Source organism: Camellia sinensis, chromosome 1 (assembly GCF_055761805.1).
Source record: "Camellia sinensis isolate YWXY chromosome 1, ASM5576180v1, whole genome shotgun sequence".
Taxonomy (NCBI): Eukaryota; Viridiplantae; Streptophyta; class Magnoliopsida; order Ericales; family Theaceae; genus Camellia; species Camellia sinensis.
The window spans coordinates 136,085,520-136,110,154 of record NC_138961.1 but is presented as its reverse complement, the minus strand read 5'-3'; the positions used below and the strand labels follow the sequence as shown (position 1 = coordinate 136,110,154).

The 24,635-nt window shown below is 34.2% G+C and overlaps 1 protein-coding gene across 1 annotated transcript; it reads left to right on the top strand.

The window, feature by feature from the left end:
- Positions 1 to 17,516: 17,516 nt before the first annotated feature.
- LOC145820038 (uncharacterized) lies at positions 17,517 to 18,317 on the top strand. The gene has a single exon (XM_082914416.1). The coding sequence runs from the start codon at positions 17,517 to 17,519 to the stop codon at positions 18,315 to 18,317; it is 801 nt and encodes a 266-aa protein (XP_082770542.1).
- The last annotated feature ends 6,318 nt before the right edge of the window (positions 18,318 to 24,635 follow it).

The window sequence follows — 24,635 nt, the reverse complement described above, 5'->3', positions numbered from 1 at the left end:
ATAATTTTTCTGATTATTAATTTAAAAAACTTAAAAATAAACTGTAAATATATTTGGTGAAAATTTTAATAATTTGTGGCAAAAAAGTAGAACATGTTTGATTACAGAAATAACTTTTTTTGTTTGTTTGTTTGTTTGTTTGTTTGTTTTGGTTATGCACATATCCAAAATGTAATAAAAAATTATAATTTTGACAGAAGAGATGGGCCTCTTTTGTCCATAAGAGTTTGAACTAACTTGAAAACAATTTCATCTTGTGATTTAAGAAAATAAGCTGAAAATGTCAAATAAATTATAATGAAGGTGTTGTTTGGGAACATGTTATATTAGTAATTTTTTTGATTTTTTATAAAAAAAAATTGTGTAAAAAAATAACTTAAAATGTATAGTGACTTTGACTTTTGGGCTAAAATATATAGTTAACAAACGAGACTTAAAATTAAAATAATTATTAATGAGTTTTGTTAAATAAATAAATGAAATAAATTGACTTATAAATGTCATCGAACGGGTCAACATATTGTTTTAAGTAATTTACATTACTGGATTTGGGGATTCTATTGTCTTTTGGCAACAATAGGCTATTATGCTCCTTTATGGAGTGTCGTTCTGGACCTTTTTTTGATAATTTGAATCGTTTATAATATAGAATTCGTCAAGTAAATAATCCATGTAAAAAATTAAATTGATTGAATATTTGCACGTCTACACTTAAAAGCATATTTATTTTTATAAAAATTAACAATTGACATAACTTTCATAAATTTTTTAAAATAATTAGGATCTAATCATGATATGTATATCCGATTAACTACAAAAATAATATTCTTAACAAATCTTACCATTTGAACCATCTAAATTATTAAAAAATATTCAGAACGACTTCCCACAAAGTGGCGCAGCAGCACCCTCAAGTCCTACATTACTAGTGTGTGAGCAAAATAATTTTTGAACCTATCAAGTTTGTCGTTTTGAGTTGTCATGTCAGCCGAACTTTGACAAGAGCTTAACTTTTAAGCTGTCCAATAGTTTGTGACAAATTCTTGGTGGAAATTGTTTTAAATTAAAAATTAATAATTATACAATAGAACTTAAAAGTATACCTTCTTCATTTTTTGAAAAATTAACTTTTTTTTTAACTTATTTAAGCTATAAATGAAAATTACACCAAATAATTTAATACAAACTCTTAAATTAAAATAAGTAATAAGCTACTATTGTTTAATTCCCACCAAACACCTCCATAATCTTGTTACATTTTTTTGTCAAGTTTAATACAAGATTTTGCAATTACCTAAATTTAATAAGGCTTTCTCTCTACATGTCTCTTGTGATAAGGCTCATAAATATTTTCATTTGAAAGAAAAATATAAAAATAACATTAGCGCAATTTGAATAAATGCCAAAGCATAACATCCCAAAATATAAGTTTAACATTGTTAAAATGTCAAATTTACTTAAAATGATCTAATGTTCTGTTAGGTTAAAGACTAGTAATGTATTCCTTATCGGGAAATGATAGAGAGCTCTAAATATAGAGCTCTAATTTGAGCTCTAATGATGTGTCAAAGCAAAAAAAAAAAAAAAAACAAAACAAAACAAGGCACAAACATCACATCAGGGTGGGACCCACATTCCCATTAGAGCTATTAGAGCTCCTATATTAGAGCTCTAAAGCATTTTTGATTCCTTACCTGATGGACCCAGCGGAGCGGCGCTGGTTTTTGGCGATTTTTGATGCTGCTCCAATAACTTTCCGGTGAGATGCATAAACATTTTTAACGTATAGATTTAGATTTTTTTATGCTTAGGAAAAGAGTTTTGAGAGCTTATCTCTTGATTTTTGATATAGATTTTTGAATTTTCAACACTTACAATGATCTTCTATTTTTTTAATCCTCCTCCCTTATTGTTGTGGATGTTCTTTTTCTTTAACTTTGACGTCCGGTAGTGACCGACATACAAAAAATAGCGGCGGCAGGGACGATGGTGATGGCAATGACAATGGTAGGATTGAGCTTTATATATACACGTATAAATCTTATTTTTCAAATCACATCGATGAGAAAGTTAGTAGTTTTCCTAAAAATTTTTTTTTGTCCTCGTTTTAGTAGAATTTTTTTGTTTAGTTCTTTGTTTTGTTTTTTGTTTTTTATTGTTTTGTACTATGTTAACTTTTATTTTAATATAATTATTTTACAACTTTTCTTAAAAGACAATGATAATACCCAATCTTAAAAAAAGGAAAAAGACTACGAGATTGTTTGAGATGATTTAAATAAATATATTTTTTGACTTTTTATAAAAAAGATAAGCAAAAAAGTAGAGAGATAATATAACCCAAATAAGTACACTTATTTAATTTATGTCAAATAGCGCTTAAGATAACACATCAATCAGTGTGTTTGGTTTTAATTTTCTGAATTCAATTTTTTAAAAATTGAGTTTTTTACTTTTCGTGTTTTCTTATTTTTAGTGAATATTTTTAAAATTTTAAGAAATTTTTTTTACTTACTTTGATGTATCTAAAAGTAAAATATTTGTGAAAAAATATTTTAAAAAATCAATAAATACACAAGAATACAAAAAATATACTGAATTCTCATATTTTTCTTTTTGTATTTTTGGTATTTAGTGAATTTTCTAAAGATTTTTTTTACAAATATTATACTTCTTAAGTGTATTTATGTTAGGTGTATTTAAAAATTAAAAAAATTGCTTATAATATTAAAAAATTCAGTTAAAAAAAAATACAGAAAAAACAAAAAAAAAAAATCAATTTTCTAAAAAGTGAATCTTGAAAATTTAGACCAAACATGCTGAATGATTTTTTACTTTGCACTCTCCATAATTCCATGTTTTGGTTTTGGATTTAAAAAAATGTAGTAATACTACAAATTTAGAAATTTTATTCAGAAAATTACTTAGAAATATCAATATGTGATTCAGATTTATTCTACACATAATTCAATCTCGATCACACATTTTAATTCTTAACAAAAATCTAAGACTATGCTATGAATTCATAGACTTAGCCCATTTTAGGAACTCAAAGTTTTAATCAAAATGTCATTACAAAAAATTCAATATTTTCTTTCTATTTTTTACATTTTTTTTGGAGAAAATTCCATTTTCACCCCTATAATTTTTCCTCGATTTTCAATGACACTGTAGACTTCGAATAATTTCAAATTTCCCCTGAAGTTTTTGAAGTCGTATTATTTTTAACCCTATTGTTATATTTGTAACGGAAAAAGTTTAAAAAAAATTATAATTTGGCCCCAAATTTCAAAAGAAATATGTAAACTCACTATCTTCTAACCAAACTCACCCTCTTTTCTCACCCCTTCCACTTCTTTCTCTGGCAACCCTCATTCGCCATTCGTTTCCCACTCCAGCCACCCTCCTCCTCTGTTGTCATCTTTTACAATGACCATAAATTTTTTCATAAATTTTAATCTATAAATTAAAATCATAAATAAATGTCATTAATACATCAAATAAACCATCCTCAATGCCATGTAACCCAAAACTCCAAAACCCCCATACATCAAAGAAATGAATGTCATTGGTAAATCCAGAATTTCCCCAAGCGCTACCACTACTACCAACCACCACTTTAGTTCATTCTACCTCATTTTTACGTCGTTTAACTCACCTCATGGCCTAATTTTTATATCACCTCTCACACGTCTTGCTTTTCTTCTTTTGGCGTGCCGTCAGCTCTGAAAGTTTATTAAAAAAAAGACTTTTCTTCTCGTTTTTGACTTTTCTTCGAGCCATCTTTTGGATTTCATATCTTTCTCGATTTTTGATCGTTCTACTTCATTCTTTCGCCATTCTCTTCACCTTACTTCCTACTTTGTCCTACACTACTTTGCTTTCTCACTTCTTTGTCTAATGGGCGTTTTGGTATGTCGAAAGTTGACCAAAAACTAACTTCAAAAATTCCAAAACATTTATCTTTTGTATCTTTCTCCTCTATCTTCCTCATTTTTCTTCTTTTTTACTTATAACATGATGTGGAGCATTGTTATTGGTAGTAATGGAGATGGTGATAGCGGTGGTAACGATCTGGTTATAGCGGTGATGTTGGGGCGTAGAGCTTGATGGTAGTGGTAATTGAACTTGGTTGTGAAAGAGGTGGGTTAGATGTTAAAAGGTAGTGGTGATGGTGATGATTATGGTGGCGATAATGGAGTTTAGTGGTGGTCAAGTTAGTGGTTCGGGTGGTAATGTTGGTGAAGGTGATGAAGAGATGATATATATATATATATATATGTAGATAGATAATTGATATAGGTTTGAGAGAATATTGAGCGAGTGAATTTAGGTTTGAGAGAAGTTGATGAAGAGATGATATGTATACATACACACACACATATATATATATTTAGTGAGTGAATTTGGATTTGAGAGAAGTTGGGTTGGAGAATTGAGTGATTGCGATGGTGGTTAGTGAGGGTGGCAGCGCTTGCAAGGGTGGAGGAGATAGAAGAATTGGAAGAAGAGGAGAGATAGTAAGTTTGGGTAGGAAATGTTGAGTTTGTATCTTTTTTATTTATTTATTTATTTTTTATAAAAAATTTGGGGTCAAAATGTAATTTTTAACTTTTTTTCGTTACAAATGTGATGGTAGGGGTAAAAATGATACAATTTCAAAAATTTTAAGGATAAAATTGAAATTATTCAAAATCTGAGGGTGTTATTGAAAATAAAGGAAAAGTATAGTCGTAAAAATATATTTTTTTCTTTTTTATATTTATAAAAAGTCAAAAAATCACTAAAAAAAATTAGTTCTCAAAAAACCATTAATAAAAAGAAAATGTATGTGGGTGTTGATCTTTGACCTCATAATCAAAGAGATCTCCTTGTCGAAATCTAGGGAACTCAGCTGGAGAACACACGGAAGAATAGATTAAGCCAACACCTACGCACAAGAGAGTAAGAAATACTATGGTGGCTTGTCCACCCAGGGCACTCCGACGATTAAGTCAGTAACTTATCTCACAAGATATCAACTCAAATCAAGAGCTTACAAAATAATTTACATACTTTAGATCCACGGGGGCGTCTGACTTTTATAATGATCATTGTCTAACTTTTCCTAGAAGTCTTATTTCACGAGACTCTATCCTTTACAAGGATATCAATTATCCAAGACTCCTTCTGTTTGGATTAAGATTAACCCTCTTAAGAGTCCAATCTTACCTAAATAGAGAGTTTGTTATCATCTAGGACTCTAGTGCTTCATTTGAACATCTCAAATTCAAATGTGGTTTGACCACACCTAGGGCAATCAGAATCACCCACGTGGCACCTTAGCTAATCACCTAGGCCACGTAGACAACTCAAAATTATGTCCCTATAATTGCTCCCTAGGTTCTATTACCAAGGTAACTTGAGGTGATGAAACCTGTATTGTCTGATTTTCTAACATGTTGGCTAAACAACATGCTAGAGATACTCCTTCGACTGAGATTATAACTTGTCAGCATCAAGAAACATTGACTCAAATGTCCACTCGTCAAGAACCAAGAATCAAGAATCAAGTTGATGCTTTTCGTCATTCTTTTCAGATGTTGGTCATCTATTCTTACTAAGTTCCCATAGACGTCGCCAAATTGTGGGTGTTGATTTTTGACCTCATAACTAAACAGATCTCTCTGCCGAGATCTAAGAAACTCAGCTGGAGAGCACACAGAAGAATAGATCAAGCCAACACTTGCGCACAAGAGAGTAAAACATACCACGGTGGCTCGTCCACCCGGAAGCACTTCGACGATCAAGTCAGTAACTTATCTCATAAGATATCAACTCAAATTAAGAGCTCACAAAATAAATCACATACCTTAGATCCACGGGATGCCTTACTTTTATAATGATCAGTGTCTTAACTTTTTCTAGAAGTCTTACTTCATGAGACTTTGTGGTGTTTTGAAAAGTTTGTAAGAAGATGGCTTTTTGGCTTTTTGACGTTTTTTGACTCTTTTGTAGCTTTTTTGTGTAAAAAAGCTAAAAAGCCAAAAAGTTGCCTTTTTTAGCTTCTTCCCAAAAGACCCAAAATCAAGGATATCAATTATCCAAAAACTCCTATTTGGATTAAGATCAACCCTCTCAAGAGTCCAATCTTACACAAATAGAGAGTTTGTCATTATCTAGAATTCTAGTTCTTCATTTGAACATCTCGGATTCAGATGTAGTTTGACTGCACCTCCGCCAATTAAAATCACCAACGTAACATTTCAACTAACCACTTAAACCATATGAACAACTTAAAATTATGTCCCTACGATGTGCAAAACTTGATCCACCTTGGTTGAAATGAAGAAGATTTGACTTTGTGAACAAAAAGTTTCGATTTGAATTAATTATTATGCATATTTTTTCTGCTTTTGTTTTTTTTTTGTTTCCACACATGGCTGAAAATATCAATTCAGCCTTATTTTTTAGAAAATAATTAATTAATAAAAAAGGTCAAAATGAATGCATTTTCAGATATGTAAATGATTCAGAACTCGAAATTGCTGGGGCTCAAATGGCCTGAATTCAAAACGACGTTGTTTTGAATTTTTTTTCCTCCTCTTTTATCTGTGAAACAGAGGCCGAGTGAGGGAGGAAGAGAGAAAGAGAGAGAAGAGAGAGGAAAGAGAGAAGATGAAGGGGTAGCCGATCGATATTCTCACGTCGTCGCCGTCGCTGTTGCCGTTACACCACCCCCGTCGCCACCCTCTCTCTTCTCCTCTTCTCTTTTTCTATATGTGTGTGTGTGTGTGTTTCATGGATTTGTTTATGTGGGTTTGATTTGTGTGTGTTTCATGGATTTGTGTGTGTGTGTTTCCAGATCTGTGTGTGTGTGTTTCATGTGTTTCCAAATCTGTGTGTGTGTGTGTTTTTCATGGATTTGTATATGTGGGTTTCTTTGATTTTTGTGTGTGCGCGTTTCCAGATCTCTGTGTGTGTGTCTCTGCGCTATTTTTTTTTTCTTTACCTCTCCTCTCCTCTTCTTTCTTCTTCTTCTTCTGTGAGTTATGGAAATGGAAAGGAAGAAGAAAAGAAAAAAAAAAAAAAAAAATTCCAAAACGACATCATTTTGAATTCGAGTCAATTTCAAGTTCAGAAATTTCAAGCTACGTAGCAGAACTCTTTTAGAAATTTCTTGAATTCTCTGCCTTCATACTGTCCTTTGCAATTGCTATTAATTGCAATGGCAAGAGCATTTTCTTTCCTCCACTTTCCCGAGAACCATACGGTTTTGACGAAGTGGTTGCCACAAAAGTCAACTATAATGTTTCCGACCCTAATATTATCTAATTGGCATTCCTCAACACCAATTTGCGTTTCTCAAAAGTTATAGCAAACTAGTTCCCAAGTCTTTGAACCCACTAATAGTGGAATCTAATAAGACTTTGTTATGCCTTTGACGCTTTCAAAAGATATAGTTTATGTGATTCTTAGGTTTGGTTGAGAATAGGGTATTTTAGTAATTTTTAATTTTTTAGTTAAAATATGATATGAAAAAAAATCAGTATGTTTGAGATATTTTTTTGTTGTTGTTTTTACAAAAAATAGTACAAAAAATAGAAAAGAAATAAAATCTTTAACTTTTTTTTATTTATAATTTTTTGATTTTTTTTTAATTTTTTATTAACTTTTGACTTTTGATTATTATAAGGGTTCCCAAACTTACCCTTAATATAATTATAATAGGGGGAAATTACCCATAGGTCCCATGGGAAACATGTGATCTCCATTTAATCCCATAGCTTTTTCACTACACCCAAAAGTCCTTTCCTCTCTCTCTCTGCTTTTTGCTTCCCTTCCTCTTTCGTTTTTTTTTTTTCTACATTTTTCTGTCACCGTGTTTGTCATGGAAGAGGACCACCGGTGATCATATCTTTCTCCATTGATCGGGGTTCATTGATAACCACCAAGCATTGAAATCAACTCCGACGAAGAAAATGATATATTTTTCGACGAAGAAGATGAATGGATCTACTTAGATCTGATATAGATCTACTCAGATCTACATCAGATCTGAGTAGATCTACACAGATTTGGTTAGACATCCGTCTTTCCCCTTCGATCTCTTTTTTTTTTTTTTCTCTCTCTGCTATACACTTCTGTTTTTCTGTTCTAATGGAGAAAATTTTCGAATTCTGAACAAGCAGTTTTCGAGTTTTAATTACAGGCGGTGAAAACTGTAAAATTTTGCAGTTTTATAACATTCTTTAGAACTGTAAAATTTTACAGTTTCATAACATGTTTTTTAATTATTTTTTTTCCGGCAATATTCTAGACATTCCGGTGAGTCTCCGACGACCGTTAAACGGAAGTCCGACGGTAGTAAGATGTGAACAGTGTCTATAAATTTAAAAAAAAAAAAAAAAAGGATTTTTTGGTAACAATTAAAAATGTGTTGGACTAATTGGTGCAAGTATTTTGTTTTGGGATTAGTTGGGTTTTGAACTTTGTTACATGGGACTTATCAGTAAGTTCCCCTTATAATAGTAATAATGGGGTTAGGAGGCCTTTAGGCCCGACCCAATTATGTACGCACGACCCACCATGTGAAGCGCACCATTAGTAGGTGCCCCATATTAGAGTTTCCATATAAAAGACTAGGACAAACACAAGGTAAAAACTATTCTACCACCGAGAGTGGTGGCCCAGTGGTGAAGGTATTGCCTTCTCACAATGATGAATCAATTTTGACTCCTGGGGGGCGCGAAAATATTAGATTTTCCAAGAATTCTTTCCTAAGACCTCGCGCTGTACTCTGATCGCACTTGTTCATGGCTAGGGTGGTTGATGAGCTCTATTAGTACCTTGGTGGTAGGTCCCTTCCTATGAGTTGGGTTAAACCAGGCCGGCAACTGGCTATCTTGGAGCCTGGGCCTACAGAGGTCGTGATGCTCCCACAGAACTTCTTTTTTTTTTTTGTGTTAAAAAAAAAAAAAGGTAAAAACTATTCTAAATCCTAAATCTCTCCTCCTCTCTCTAAATTATATATGCATCGGAGGGGCTTTGACCAGGAACGATCCTGAAATTTATAGGGCTCTCTCATATATATTTTTTTAATAAAAAATTTAAAATGATAAGTATCAATAAATTTTTATTTAAGTTTACTTGCACATATAATTATTAAACTTATAAATTAAAATTTATTTTCATATATTAAGATTTCAGAGAAATCATTACAAGGACTCAAAAATATAAAAATATTAGAAGGTGATTTTGTGTTTCGTTGTTGGGAGAGTTTACGCAATTCATTTGTTGTGTGATGATATCTGATTCATATGTTTTAATTTATTTTTTCAATTGAATCCAACAACACTTGTAAATAAATTTTTTTATTTTTTCTTTTCAATTGGGCACAACACAATTTTTTAAACCCTTTAGACTGGCACAAATCAACAAAAAAGAATTGGACTTATTTGAATTTTTAATATGAATATACTATAAAAGATTAATGAATTTGAGACGTTATTTTGGATCAAATTTTAAAGGTTTAAGACACAAGTCTTATTGATGTTAGCCCAAGACAGACACTGGCTTTGACCGCACTACACCAATATCCATTGAGGCTCACCCTTTCTATAGCAGGTCTTTTTTGAGTGAATTTTCTATGGCAGGCCATTAGGGATGGCTATAGAGGTTAATGGAGTAGATATTAATTTCGTATCTCTATTATTTTATAATTATTTTTTTTTATTTCTCATGGGTATTACCCTCCCTATTTTCTAATGGGTTTAGATTTTTTCCAACCCAACTTGATTTTTTTTTTTTTTTTTTTTTTTTTTTTTTTTTTTTTAAGGTTCACAACCAAATTTTTTTTAAAATTATTTTATTAAGATTTACAACCAAAGCTAAATATATATTCAATCTTATTTTATTTTATTTGGCTCAATAACAAAATCAAATACACATTAATTAACATTGTCACATTATTCTTGTCAAATTTTATTTAAATTTAGAATTTTTTAAATTTATTTAGAAAAATTATATTCCTACAAAAAACTTCCATCTTCTTTTTTTAATTTTATGTATCTCCTTTTCCTCTCTATTAATTGATCTTCGATAATATGAAGGTGAGTTGTTACTCTCGTTTCCATCTTCTTCTTCTTCTTATTCTTTTTTAAAATTTTTATTTGCATTTATAGAATGATTTTTTTTTTGTTTCAATATCTCATGTAATTGTTTTATTGGATTTCTCTTTGATTTGATGGTAATTTTAGATTGAATTTTCCAATTTTCATCTTAAGTAGATTGTCGTCGTCGTAAATCGCCGTTGCTATAGTGAGAGAATGAGAGAGAGTGAGAATTAGAATTCTAATTGTAAACAGAGTAGTGAAAACTAGGGATGTCAATGGATAACTTATCTTGTGGGTATCTATGGCGACCCAACCCAAAACATGGATTTTCTCATTTTTTCTTGTCCGTCGGGTAGTGTAGACACCCCATTATTGACCGTCCTTAAGACTTGAGCGCCACTGATTGCTTACTTGATGATGAAGGTTATGTTGTGCAAATGTTCGATTTCATTAGCAAGGAGAGCGTCAAATCCCAACCTCACACCCCATTTTTGGACCAAAAGCCTTTTGACCAAGATAATTTTAGACTTTAAAACCCTCTCTTTCAAAATATTTTTGAAAAAAAAGTTTCTACGATGTTCTGAAGCTCGCATTTTGTTAAATGTTACACTTTTCGGTAAACCGAGTAGGGACAAAGTGGAAATGCATGAAAGAGAGGTGAAATTTTTGAAAAATATTTTAAAACATCTTGGTTAGAGGTTTGGAGTTGAAGAAAATTGGAGGAGAGGGAAGAAACCTAGTTGGGGGAAGAAGATGGGCATGGACCGTTAAGAGAGAGTCGAGCAGCCCTCGCTAAATCAGGTCTATCCTTTTGTACACTTGGACTTAAGTTGTGAGGCCACCACCATTGGAAAGTGGACTACCGGGGTTTCATTTTACACTCAAGAATATACTAAAGCCGAGTCCGGATGATGGAGATATGGTTGTTAGAAGTTAGGCATCAATCTGATTAAGCTGGAAATGAGCAACCTTCACTAAAAGAGGCATATCTTTTTGCACACTTAGAATTTTGATGTGGGGCTACCACAATTGGAAAGAAGACTTTCGGGGCTTCAATTTAGGCTCAAGAATGACCTGTAAAGGAGTCTAGATGAAGGAGTTATGTCCGTTTGGAGTCAGGCCTAGAATCAGATTTTTGATGGCCGACAATGGATCATTGATGGCCGGCAATGCATGTGCTAGCCACCAATGTAAAACCCAGATATTTTCCTCCAGCTGTCCTATACTGCTCCAGCTGTTCTCTCTTTGATATTTTTGACCTAAGCTCTTGGTTTTTTATATATAGACAACCTATCTCTCATATTTAGAGGTTAGAACATTTTAGGAGTGAAAAAATTTTGGGAGTCTCTTTCTCTACAATTCTCTCTCTCTACATTTCTCTCTCTCTTGAGCTTTTGTGCTTAGAAGCTTGCATACTTCAAACTTTAATCTATCAACCCTTAATCAAAGTAGTTTATCTTTGGGCTGAGGGTGCTTGAAGCTCTCTTGGAACTCCTTAAGTGGGTTTTGACTTGAATTGTGGCATAGAATCACTCTTCCCTTCAAGAGGTATAACCTTTACCCTTTAAGCTTGTTTTGCATACTTGTTTTACCATCTTTTTGTACTGTTTTTGGCTTGGTTTTCAACTACAAAAGCCTTTGTTTTTATGGCTTAAAAATGTTGGTTTGAGGTTATTTTGAGTTAAGGGGTTGTCCATCCTTCTTGCTCTTTTGCTTGTTAAGCTTTTGTGCCATTATTCACCACTTTCAAACCAATTTTTTTTGAACTTTTTACCATTGATTTTCAGAGGTTTTCAGAAGCTAAAAATGTTATTTTGAGGTCCAAAAAATAGAGGGGTTAGCCACCCCTCTTCATGCTTGTTTACTAGTTCAAAAACTTTATGTATTAGCTTATTGTCTTAGCTAGTTTTGTCTACATTCCAGCATGTCTTTCAACTGATTTTGGGCTATAAAAACTTTGTGTTTTTGGGCTGAAGTTTGGGTCCTAAGGCCATTAAAAGTTGAGGGGTTAATAGCCCTTCTTTGTACCTTGTTTTGGAGGCCTTTGCCCTTGTGTTTCCCACCCTTTTACTATCTTTTTTCAAGATTTTAAACGCTGAATTTTAGAGTAATTTCAGTGGTAAAAATCATGTTTTGAAGTTCAAAATAGGAGGGGTTAGCCTTCTTTCCTTTTGTCTTGTTTTCTAGGCTACATAACTCTATGTGTTAGCCTATTTTTCTAGCAATTTGTAGCTTAATTCCAGTATGATTTAGGTTATTTTTTTGGACTGTTGTAACTTTGTTTTTGCCTGGTTAAGTCATTTGAGTCTTGTATTGCATAGTTGTAGGGTTAATTCCTTCACTAGCTCATTGTTTTAGGCCTTTAAACATGAGTTGTTTGAGTTGGTTGCATGTTATAGTGTCATTTTGCATGTAATTTCAACATATATAGCTCTGTCACATTTTCATTTGTTTTACTCTTTCAATTGCTTTTGAGAGTTGTTTCAAGTTTGGGATTCTTTAAGCTTGAGATAGAGTTTATGCTTAATGATTTAATCATCTTTGAGGGTTCATTATCAACGGCATGAACTCTCTCTTGCCTTACATCATCATTTGGTTGACACTTCTTTCTCTTTAGAGGACTCTCACCATTGGACTAAATCAATTAAAGAATGAATCGGTAATATAAAATGAGTAAACAAAATTGAATAAGTAAAAGAAGCAAGATAAGCCTTATTTGTGTTGCATTGCATGTGTTCAAACCGAACGTTAGTTTGAACACAAGGAAAATGGGACATTTCATACTCAATAGTGATGAAATGTGCCATTTTCCTTGGTCTCCATTGTCCTTGATCATGCATGATAGGGTAGTGGTCCTTTGAATCTTATTTGTGCATTTATCAAAATTGTACAACTTGGATGTTTGGCCATCATGCAATGAAATTGCTTGATTGGTGGTTTTGGATCTAAGTGTGCCACTTCATTGAGGTTTTGAGATGATAAGGAGGGGTACCGTACAAACAAATCCCTGGAAAAACTTTCATTTTGCTTTGTTTGTGCTCTGTTGCAGTATGGTGACTCAGAGCATCAGTGGCTGGCAGTGCCCCATCCATGGCCTGCAATGCCTCATTTCTGGCTGGCAAGGCATCCTTTTGGCCGGCAGGGGGTCGGCAGCAACCTCCCATGGCCGGCAGGCCACTGGTGTGATCCTTCGCAGAGATTTGGTAAGTTGGAGCAGAAAGTTTCTGGAGTGTGCTCAACCCTGCAAACAGAGTCTCTCGGGAGCAAAACAGAGGGCTTTTTGGGGCGAAAACTGAGCATGCATGCATCCCTCGTCTCTCGAGGCCATTTAGTTGCTTTGCTTAGTTAGTTAGTTGTAACTAATTCATACAAGTGTTGTAACTATTTAGTTAATTAATTTGTTTTTTAATTAATTAGCTTACTTCGATTTGTAATATTTAATTAGTTTAGAATAAGTTAGTTAATTCATTTCAATTGTTGTAATAATTTGTTTAGCTTAATTAGCCTAGCTAGCTAGTTTATTCATTCAGACCCTCCTTCGTGAAGGCGTAATATTGTAATAAGTGTGCATGTGTATGTCTTCTAACCCCACGTCTTTCTTCCTTTTATTTAATTGCTTTTGATGGTTATATTAGGGGCATTTTTAATTAGCATAAATTTTGCTTGCATGTTTGCATCCATTCATTTGTCTTGCATGCACCGAGACTCGGCGCATCATTCAAATTGCATTGCACTTTCAATACTTCTTTGAATACGTGTTTCAAAGCATGCTATCAAAGTGTTTTATATGCCATATAAGTAGCTGAGCCTATTTAATTGCATATCACATGCGTTGCATTAGGCATCTTGTATAGTTAGGATCATGCATTTTTCTAACTAATTTCTATTTTGACTTGGAGTACTCGGTGAGTTTTATGCTTTAACATACTTGCATGAGTGCGATTGCCATATTGCCATGTTTTGCATGCTTGCCATGAGGTTATGTGTTTAAATGCTAAACTGTATGAATGCCTGTGGATGAAGGCTTTGTTGTTTGAATTGGAATAATTCAACGAATGTGTGTTTTAAGCCCACTTTGTTATGGCGAAATCCTGTTTTAAGCCCACTTTGTTTGGTGGCAAATCCGCATTTTTGAGCCCACTTGAGGGTGGCAAATTCAAACTATTTTCACAAACAAACACGAGTTGAATTGTTCCAAGTCTTGCAACTAGTCTATACTTGCTTGTGTGTGTCATATAGTAATGTTAGCTAATAACCAGAACAAGAACACATAATGTTTATAAAAGAGTATATCATGATTAGTAGAGGCCGATCTTTGATCGGACGAGTGGGGGTGCTCATTTCAGGACCTTTCCCTCTCGTACCTAAGTTTCCGAGTCGAGGCAACTTTGGTGATGATGGACACGTGGCCTTTGGCACGAGTTAGGGTTTCCTAAATTTCTCCAAAAATAAAATATTTAGGTGGCGACTCTGTAATCTGGCAAAGCAGTCCAATTTTGATATTATTTGATTTAAAATCGATTTTCCAAAAAGATTTGCTGGATTTGGACTCTTTGGTGTTTATCAGTTTCACATTGCACTTTGCGAGATCAGATTCAGAACCGTGAGAGTCCGAACTGTGAGGCCTTCTTTTCAAACCCTTTCCAAAAGGCGGGGGCGCGGAAAAAGGCGAGTCCACAGGTAGGATAAGTAATGTTCTTTAAATCTCAACCGAGGATGGGTACCCACTAATTTCTCCATATATATATATATATATATATATTTTAGGTACATCAAAAAATAATTTCTCTATATGTTTTCACTATTCTATTTACAATTAGAGTTTTAATTCTCACACTCTCTCATCCTTTGATTACAGCAACGGCGATTTGCGATGGCGATAATCTAGCAGTGATAAGATTGTAACTATCGATTAAAAATGCGCAACTAATCATAACCAAAACATGAAAATTGACGACAAAAAAAATTTCAATTAAGGTAATCATTAGCTAAGATGAAAATTGGGAAATTCAATCTAAGGTTACCATCAAATCATAAAGAAATGCAATAAAACAATTGTAGGAAATATTGAAACAAAAAAATTCATGCTATAAATGCAAATAAAAATTTAAAAAAAGAAAAAAGAAGAAGATGGAAACAAGAACTCACCTTCATATAGAGAGAAGGATATACATAAAATTTTTAAAAAATAATTTTTTTTTTGTAGGAATAGAATTTTTCTCAATAAATTTAAAAAATTCTAAATATATATAAAATTTGACAAGAATAATGTGACAATTTTAATTAATGTGTATTTGATTTTGTTGTTGAGCCAAATAAAATAAAATAAGATTCAATGTATATTTAGCTTTGGTTGTGAATCTTAAAAAAAGTAGAAGAAAAAAGATCAAGTTAGCTTAAACCCATTAGGAGATGGGGAGCGTAGTACTTATGGGAAATGAAAAAGGGGAAAAATAAGTGTAGGAGAATGGGGACGAGAATTAATATCCACCTCATTAAACCCTATTGCCATCCTTAGTGAAAACATATGAAGAAATTATTTTTCGATGTATCTAAAAAAAAAAAAACTTATGGGGAAATTAGTGGGTACCCATTTCTGCCCCATCTCCAGTGGAGATTCAAAGAACATCATTTACCCTACTCGACAGACAAAAAGAAAGGGAAAAACTTATGTATTTAAGTTAGGTCTCCATGAATACTTATAAAATAGATTATCTATTGTCATCCCTACATGTCATGACGTCAAGATTGAATTGGAAGGATTTCAGCACCATCAATAATAATAATAATAATAATAATAATAATAATAATGATATGCTTGCAAAGCCTGTTAAGCTCTCAGCCGTCTGTCCATACTATATTTTGCTATATTAATTTGATTTTTTAATTATTTTAATTTAATTAAAAAAGTTCTATTTAAGATAAGTTTTTGATTTTTTTTAGTAAAAAAATAAAATGATTATAATTTGAATATAACATTTTATCTTATTGACTAAATTAACTTATTTTATTTTTTTGTTAGCTAATTTAATCCAACCCATTTGCCAAACGGGGGTTTAGTTGGTTAGAGCTTACTTAGTTTTCTCTCAAAAAAATTTTTCAATTGCAGTTTGTTATACTTTTAATATTTTTTTTCCTCAAAATTTTCATAAAAATTTTACTTATTTATTTATGTGCATTTAAATCAATATTATCTAAAAACTAAAAAAATATTAACTAAACCCAAAAAACATGAAAAAGAACAAGCAGTTTTCAAAAACTATAAACAATTGTGCGTCTCTCATATGAAAGCCATAGGTTCAAGCTTCAAGGAGTGAACACACATTTCATTCCTTACTTTTTCTTGAGGCTACTCCTAAAAGTTTTGACCCAATAATTAATTGGTATATGTGAGACAAAATGACTACATATACTCAATGTGTAATTTTGAATATCTGAGCAATATATATATATATATATATATCTATCTATTTCATTATATATGTGAGTATATAATTTGGTGTTTAATAGTATGATAACTTTTCTTTCCTATTCTAAAATAAAAAAAATATTCTTTAAAGGCGTGAGCAAAATTTGAACTTAAGATTTTAAGTTTTATTAAGAATACTTTTACCATTTAGACAACATACATATTAATTTCTCTATTATTTATTTTTATACTTATCACCTTAAATTTCTCTTCCCACACATATAGTAAACATTAAATTAGAATTATTATTTGATGACTAATTCAAAGAAAGAAAACAATGGCTCATTCAAAACATAATGATTATATATATCACAAGATGAGTATATTATTTTTTGGGGCCATGATTAAGACCCCCTCAAACTCTCCACTCCCACCACCCCCCCCCACACACCCCTTACACACACGTGGGGGTTGGTGATAGGGGGAGATGAAAAAAAAAAAAAAAAATAGACCAATCAAAGGCAAAAGGGGTTGTGGGGGTGACCCTCAAAGAGGGTCCGGATCTTTATTCTATTTTTTGTAACCTCTTACCTAGATTCAAGTAATAAATTACATATGTACATGTAAGACCTATTATATATAAAAAATATTGTTACCATTTAGATATGGTAAGTCTTATATGTACACTTAAAATTTATTATGTAAAATTTTCATAAAAGTGAAAATAGATAAAAATCATATGGCGACAAATATCATTTTTCAATTCAAAAACCCAAGTTAAAAGATCAGGCTGAAGTTTGTTAAAGCAAATTGTCAATCCAGAAATTGATCTGTCTTATCTACTTAAACTTGGGTTTCATGGTAAAAATGAATATATTATTCAAGTTTCAGCTATATTAAATCATAAGAAAAGGTTGGGGGGTGATTTCTTGGAACCATGGTGCTTGGGGGGTGATTTTAATGAAATTAAAAGCATTTCTGAAAGAAAAGGTTGCTCTAGGAGGGATAAGGGTATGAGGGAGTTCAATGAATTGATAGAGCAACTAGAGGTCTTTGATCTACCTATGTGTGGAAGGAAGTTTACTTGGTGTCATTCACAAGAGGGTGATAGATGGAGCAGGCTTGACAAATTTCTATTAAATCCAGAATGGTTGCAGACTTTCAATTTTAAGCTTTGGGGTTTACCTAGACTGGTCTCTGACCATTGCCCTATTATTCTGATGGAGGATAAGAGGGATTGGGGTCCTAGACCATTCAGGTTCATAAATGCTTGGTCATTGCATCCAAATTTCTTGCCATTTGTGGAACAAACTTGGGCTGCTCTAAATGTGTTGGGTTGGGATGGATTCAGATGTTTAGTCAAATTCAAAGGGTTAAAATCAGCTTTGAAGGGGTGGAATAAGGAGGTGTTTGGAAATGTGGAGAGCAAGCTCAAAGCTACAGAGGAGGAAGTTCATGCCCTTGATCTATTTGCCGAAGCAAGGGTCTTATCTGCAGATGAAATAGCGAGGAAGAGAGAACTGAAAGGTGATGCTTGGCAGCTAAGTAAAATGCTGGAGAGGATGTGGTTTCAAAAATCTAGACTTAAATGGGCATTATTGGGTGATCGAAATACTTCTTTTTTCCATGCTATGGCTAGATGTAGAAGTAATAGGAATGCCATTTGCTCCATTTTGATGAGTGGAATTATTGTAGAAGAGCCTCTAGCCATTAAAGCTGAGGTGTTCAAACACTTTAGCAATATGTTTGAGGAGTCTTGGAGGGTTAGGCCCACCTTAAATGGCCCCTTCAAGTCAATTGGGGAAAAAAAATGATTCAGGATTTTTGGAAGCGGAATTTTCAGAGGAGGAAATCTTAAGTGCTATTAAATCTTGTGGGGGAAACAAGGCCCCCGGGCCTGATGGATTTAATATGGGCTTTTTTCAGAAATGCTGGCATATAGTGAAGGAGGATGTCTTGCTATTTATGAGGGACTTTCATCAAAATGCCAAGTTGGTTAGAGGGTTAAACAGTTCCTTCATAGCTTTTATCCCAAAAAATGAGAACCCAGCTAGCCTAAATGAATATAGGCCCATCAGCTTAGTGGGTTCCATGTACAAGATTTTGGCCAAGGTACTATCAAATAGGTTGAAACAGGTGCTGCCTAGGATTATAAGTGAAACTCAATCGGCTTTTTTGAGGGGCAGAAACATTTTAGATGGCATACTTATTGCTAATGAGATAGTAGATGGGTGGAAGAAGGCTAGAGGATGTGGAGTTGTGCTTAAACTGGATTTTCATAAAGCTTATGATTCTGTCAATTGGGAATTTTTGTTCTCTATGTTAGTTAAATTTGGTTTTGGTACTAAATGGGTGAGTTGGATGAAGGTATGTGTTACTTCTGTAAGAACTTCAGTGTTGGTTAATGGGTCTCCAACTCCTGAATTTAGTCCACAGAAGGGACTTCGTCAGGGAGACCCACTGTCACCTTTTCTGTTCATTATTGTGGCTGAGGCACTTAATATCTTAATGGGTAGAGCAAAAGATTTGGGACTGATTACAGGGGCATCTATTGGGCCTAGTAGTCTGCGGATTACGTATCTACAATTTGCGGATGATACCATTTTGTTCTGTGAAGCTGATTGGGGGGAAATAGTAAATATAAAACGAATCCTCAGGTGCTTTGAAGTCTTGTCAGGACTTAGAATTAATTTTAACAAAAGTGTGGTCTGTGGGGTGGGGATTCCAGATGAGCTGGGCCAGGATTTTGCAAGTAGGTTGAATTGTAAATTTCAAAAATTGCCCATCAAATACTTGGGGTTGCCATTAGGGGCCAGCCCAAGTAGTAGCAGAACTTGGCTGCCAGTGATTGATAAGTGTAAGCAAAGACTTGCTTCTTGGAAGAGAAGATATCTATCCTTTGCAAATCGGCTGACCTTGATTAAGTCTGTTCTTGCTAGCCTACCTATTTTTTATCTCTCAATATTTAAGATGCCTGAGATGGTAGCAAAAAAGATGGAAAGTATTCAATCTGCTTTTCTTTGGGGTGGCTCAGATTTGAGGAGGAAAGTGCACTTGGTGAAATGGGAGGATGTTTCTAAAAGTAAAAACTTAGGAGGGTTGGGTGTTAAGAGAATTAGAATCATGAATGTATGCCTTTTACTGAAGTGGTGGTGGAGGTTTGGTGCTGAAGAGAACTCTCTTTGGAAGGATGTTATATGTGGAAAGTACAGGGAGACAGGTTGGGTATGGTATCCCTCCACTGAGAGGACTAGTAGGTTCTCTAAAACTTGGGCTGATATTATTTACACTGTGGCTTCTGGGGCAGATCTGATGCAATTTTTTAGGAGTAATGCTGTGGTCAAGCTTAGGGATGGTAGAAGAATTAGATTTTGGTCTGATTGTTGGACAGAGGGCGTTTGTCTTAGAGATGAGTTTCCTAGACTATATTCTCTATCAGTTGATAAAGAAGAGTCTGTATTCATGTTTCACAGCAATAGAGATGTATATGGGAATTGGGTGTTTAATTTTAGGAGGCCTCTTTTTGCTTGGGAGGAAGCAGAATTGAGTAGATTACTAGTACTTCTGAGTAGTCCCCCTTTGCTTAGAGCTAATGTGGCCGATTGTTTGACTTGGAATGCAAATACAGCTGGTTGTTTTAGTGTCTCATCTGTTTATCAGTGGTTTGAATTGGGCTTTGGGTCTAATAGTTTGATCTCTAGAGTTTTGTGGAAGGCTCCTGCTCCATCAAGAGCACAATTCTTTGGTTGGTTGGTGTGGAAGGGTAGAATCAAGTCTGCTAGTTATTTGCGCAGAATTGGTATCCTAAATGCCAATGTTGATGTTTGTTGTGTTTTTTGCAGAGAAGAGGAGGAAACTATTAACCATGTGTTACTTCACTGCCCTCGTGTGTGGCTGATCTGGTCTTATTTTGTCAGAAGGTGGGGGTGACAATGGGCTTCACCAGGTTCTGTTCAGAGTGTTATTCAGTGGTGGTCGGGTTGTAGCATGAGGAAACTGGAAAAGAAGCTGTGGAGTGTAATTCCATATGCTATTTTCTGGTCCATATGGAAACAGAGGAATGACTCTGTGTTCAATGGGGTGGAGCCTAATTTTCTAGCTTTGTGTGAATCTATTGAGGTTTGAATTGCTTTGTGGATTAAGTCCTATGTCCCAGCTTTGAACTTCACTGTCAATGACCTAGTGCATAATTTGCAACAGATTAGAAGATGCTTGGCTTAGGAGTTTCTGCAGCAGATTGAATGGGATCTTTGTGACTTTCTGCAGCTTTGGTGGGGTAAAGCAGAGGAGGTTTCAATTGCTGGTGTGATGAAATGGTCTGTTACTGGTTGATCTGTGTGGGAGGAAGAATAGTCTGTTATGCTCTGAATGCCGTATGGCTGGAGTGCAGTTGGAGCTATTGCACTGCTGTAGTTGGCTGTTGGCTGATGGGTTTGCTTCTGATGGCTAACACATATTAGGTGGTTTGAATTGGTGGTCTGAATTGGTTTGCTGATCAATCTCAGCCAATGGTGTTGTAGTAGTGGTTAGCAGATGACTGTGCACTGGTTTGCTGTGGACAGGAAAGGTGGTCTCCCCATCCTCTTCTGCCAGCTGCTGAAGTTAATTGATTCAGCTGGGGGCTAATCCACCTGAGGGTTATGCTGTGTAGAGTAACTAGGCTTAGCAATTTTGGTAGTTTGTTGTTCTGCTATGGTGCCTTCTGGGGATGTGCTGTGTTGATCTATTTGTGTTTGAATTTTGGTCTGCTATGGTGGGAAGGCTACTTGATTGTGCTGTTTTTGTATACATCTGGAAGGCAAAAGGTTCATGGGCTGTTTTGTTTGGGAAGCCTATCTCTGTTATGGTGCTCACCAGTTTCAGTGTTCTGGTTTTTGGGCTACTTTATGGTTGTTACTATCAGTTTGCCTTCTTAGCTCCCAGGTTGACTCTTGCTGGAATTTTGCAGTCTAATTCTGTTTCTGGGTTGGACTGTGCAGAGGAGGAAGATTCAAAATTAATTGATAGTCACGATGGGTTACAATGGGTCTGCTGTTGTTAGCTGGGGGTTGTAGTTCTAATTGAGTAATTAGGTGCATGCTGGTTCTGTTATTTGATACACACAGTGGGTCTGCTGCTGTTATATACTCCAAGGAGAATCTCTTGTTTTTGGCTGTTATCCCATCAGATCTCAATAGAGATGAGTGGGTTGAAGCATTGGGTTCATATTTGAAGCATCTTAACAGCTGTTCAAGGCAAGGTGTTTGGTATGCTTTGTTTGAGCTGTGGGAATTCATGGCATATAGCTCAGAAAATCTGTGCCATTTTTGGTGATGTACTGCCTAAGCTATCTGATTTTTCTGGTTTTTTCCTCTGTTGTGTTTGCTCGTTGATTTCTCACCAACTTGGAGGTTGGAGCTTGTTTTAGCTCCAAGCTCCACTTTATTGATGTAATTTTCCTTTTCCATCAATAAAGTTTTCCTTTTGCCGATCAAAAAAAAAAAGATACATACAGACAGACACATACTAATACATTATATTGCATACATATGTTATATGCAATTTGCTAATAAAAAGTCAACTATTTTTTTTTTATCAGTAAATTTTTTTTTTGTTGATGAGAATATACAAAGTATGATAAAGTATATCAATAAAGAAGAGCTTAGAGCTAACTCAAGCTCCAACTTCTAGTTGGTGAGAAACCAACAAGCAAAGTAACCAGCAATTTGAAAGTAACCTTTACTAGAACATTAAAAATTGTCATTATTCAAGATTAGGAAACAATGCACCTTTAGTGAACATGGTGTCCACAAATTTAACTATAGATTTCCTTTTCTAGAAATTATATCTTAATTACTTTGATTGTGACTTCAGATTAGTTAAATCTCACACTATCACCTCGGATTCACATTTCAAATACTCTTTGAAGAAGATTATTTAACTTGACTTTTTCATGACTATCTAACAAGTGGGCACCAAGTCAAAGTTTATGCGGTGCATTGATTTAAGTTCTTTTCAGACTAACCTTGTCCAATTGGGTTAGTGATTTTTTAACTAGTTTGCGCATGAAGTGTTTGAATTCCGGGTTAATTTTACTTTTTATCCCCTTGATTATTATTTTATTTATTTTATTTTATTCTTAAACTATCAGTTTTAGCTAGGGTGAAAATCTACCCTATAATGGGCAGAAAAATAATTTTATAATTTAGATAACATAAATCATACAATTAAATGTCCATCATTTTAATCATATTATATTAAACAACTTAAACCCTACGGGGGAGGTCTATGGCGACCCAACCCAAATATATGGGTTTTTTTCTTTTTTTCTTGTCCATCGGGTAGGGTAAGTGATATTCTTTAAATCTTCACCGGGGATGGATACCCACTAATTTCTCTCTCTCTCTATATATATATATATATATTTTAGGTACATCGGAAATAATTTCTCCATATGTTTTCACTACTCTATTTACAATTAGAGTTCTAATTCTCACTCTCTCTCATCCTTTCACTATAGCAACGACCATTTGTGATGGCGACAATCTAGCGGCGATAAGATTGTGACTATTAATCAAAAACACGCAATTAATCATAACCAAAACATGAAAATTGAAGATAAAAATGTATAAAATTTCAATTAAGGTGATCACTAGTTAAGATGAAAATTGAGAAATTTAATCTAAGGTTACCATCAAATCAGAGAGAAATCCAATAAAACAATTGTAGGAAATATTGAAACAAGAAGATTCATTCTATAAATGCAAATAAAAATTAGAAGAAGAAGAAGAAGAAGAAGAAGAAGAAGAAGAAGAAGATGGAAACGAGAGCAACAACTCACCTTCAAATTATCTAAGATCAATTAGTAGAGAGGAGAAGGAGATACATAAAATTTAACAAAAAAAAAAAATTAAAAAAGAAGATGAAATTTTTTTGTAAGAATAGAATTTTTCAAAATAAATTTTAAAAATTCTAAATATACATAAAATTTGACAAGAATAATGTGACAATATTAATTAATGTGTATTTGATTTTGTTGTTGAGCCAAATAAAATAAAATAAGATTGGATGTATATTTAGTTTTGGTTGTGAATCTTAAAAAAAAAAAAGAAGGTCAAGTTAGCTTGGGAAAAATCCAAACCCATTAGGAGATGGGGAGGGTAGTACTTATGGGTAGGGATGGCAGTTTGAAATCGGCCCCATGGGGACCCGACCTCCCGACCCAGATTGGAATGATTTTTTCTCAAAAAATATCCCCAACGGACCGGGGATGGTATTTAAAAACAAATCCCTGACCATTTTTGGGCAGGGGACGGTGATATGTTTTACAGCCCCGGACCCAGCCGGTCCTCGTACCCAGTTCCTCGATATGAAATTATCATTGTACCCCTGTATATATATATATGTTTTCTCTCTTTCTTTTCCCATTTCAGGGTTAGAGACACTGAGTCTGAGACACATACATCGCATTCTCTCACCTCTTCCTCTACGTTGCTCAGTCGCCTCCTCTACTCCGTCATTCGGTCACTCCCTGCATCGTTGCCTCCTCCTCATCGTCGTCGCCTCCTCCTTCTCCTCATTTTCCTCTGTCCCCTCATTTTCCTTCTCCATCGTCTCTTCCTTTGGCAGATCTGAGCAGATCCCTATCGCTTCCTCTTCCTTCTCTTCCGTCGCCTCCTCTTCCGACAGATCTGAGCAGATCCCCATTGTTTGAAGTTGATGATGTTGATATATATATATATATATATATACATATATCTATAGTTGATTTTGATTCTTGTCAATAATGTCTGTTTGTTGTTGATATATACAATATATATATATATATATATATATATTGTTGATAATCTTTGTTGTTGATTTTGATTCTTATTGATATATAGTTGTGTTGATATAATCTCTGTCTGCTTGTTATTGTTGATTTTGATGATGATGAGATGAAACAGATCGATCTTAATCTCTGTTTTTTTTTTTTTTTGGCCGGGGAATTTTCGGGTTCGGGAAAATCCGATACCCATTAGGGGACGGGGGCGAGAACGGTGATAGGTTCTCCGTCGGGGATCGAGGCTGGGGATGGAAAAATTTTCACCATCGGGGATCAGGGACGGGGAGTATGATCGCCGGCCCTGCCCTGGCCTGTTGCCAATCCTACC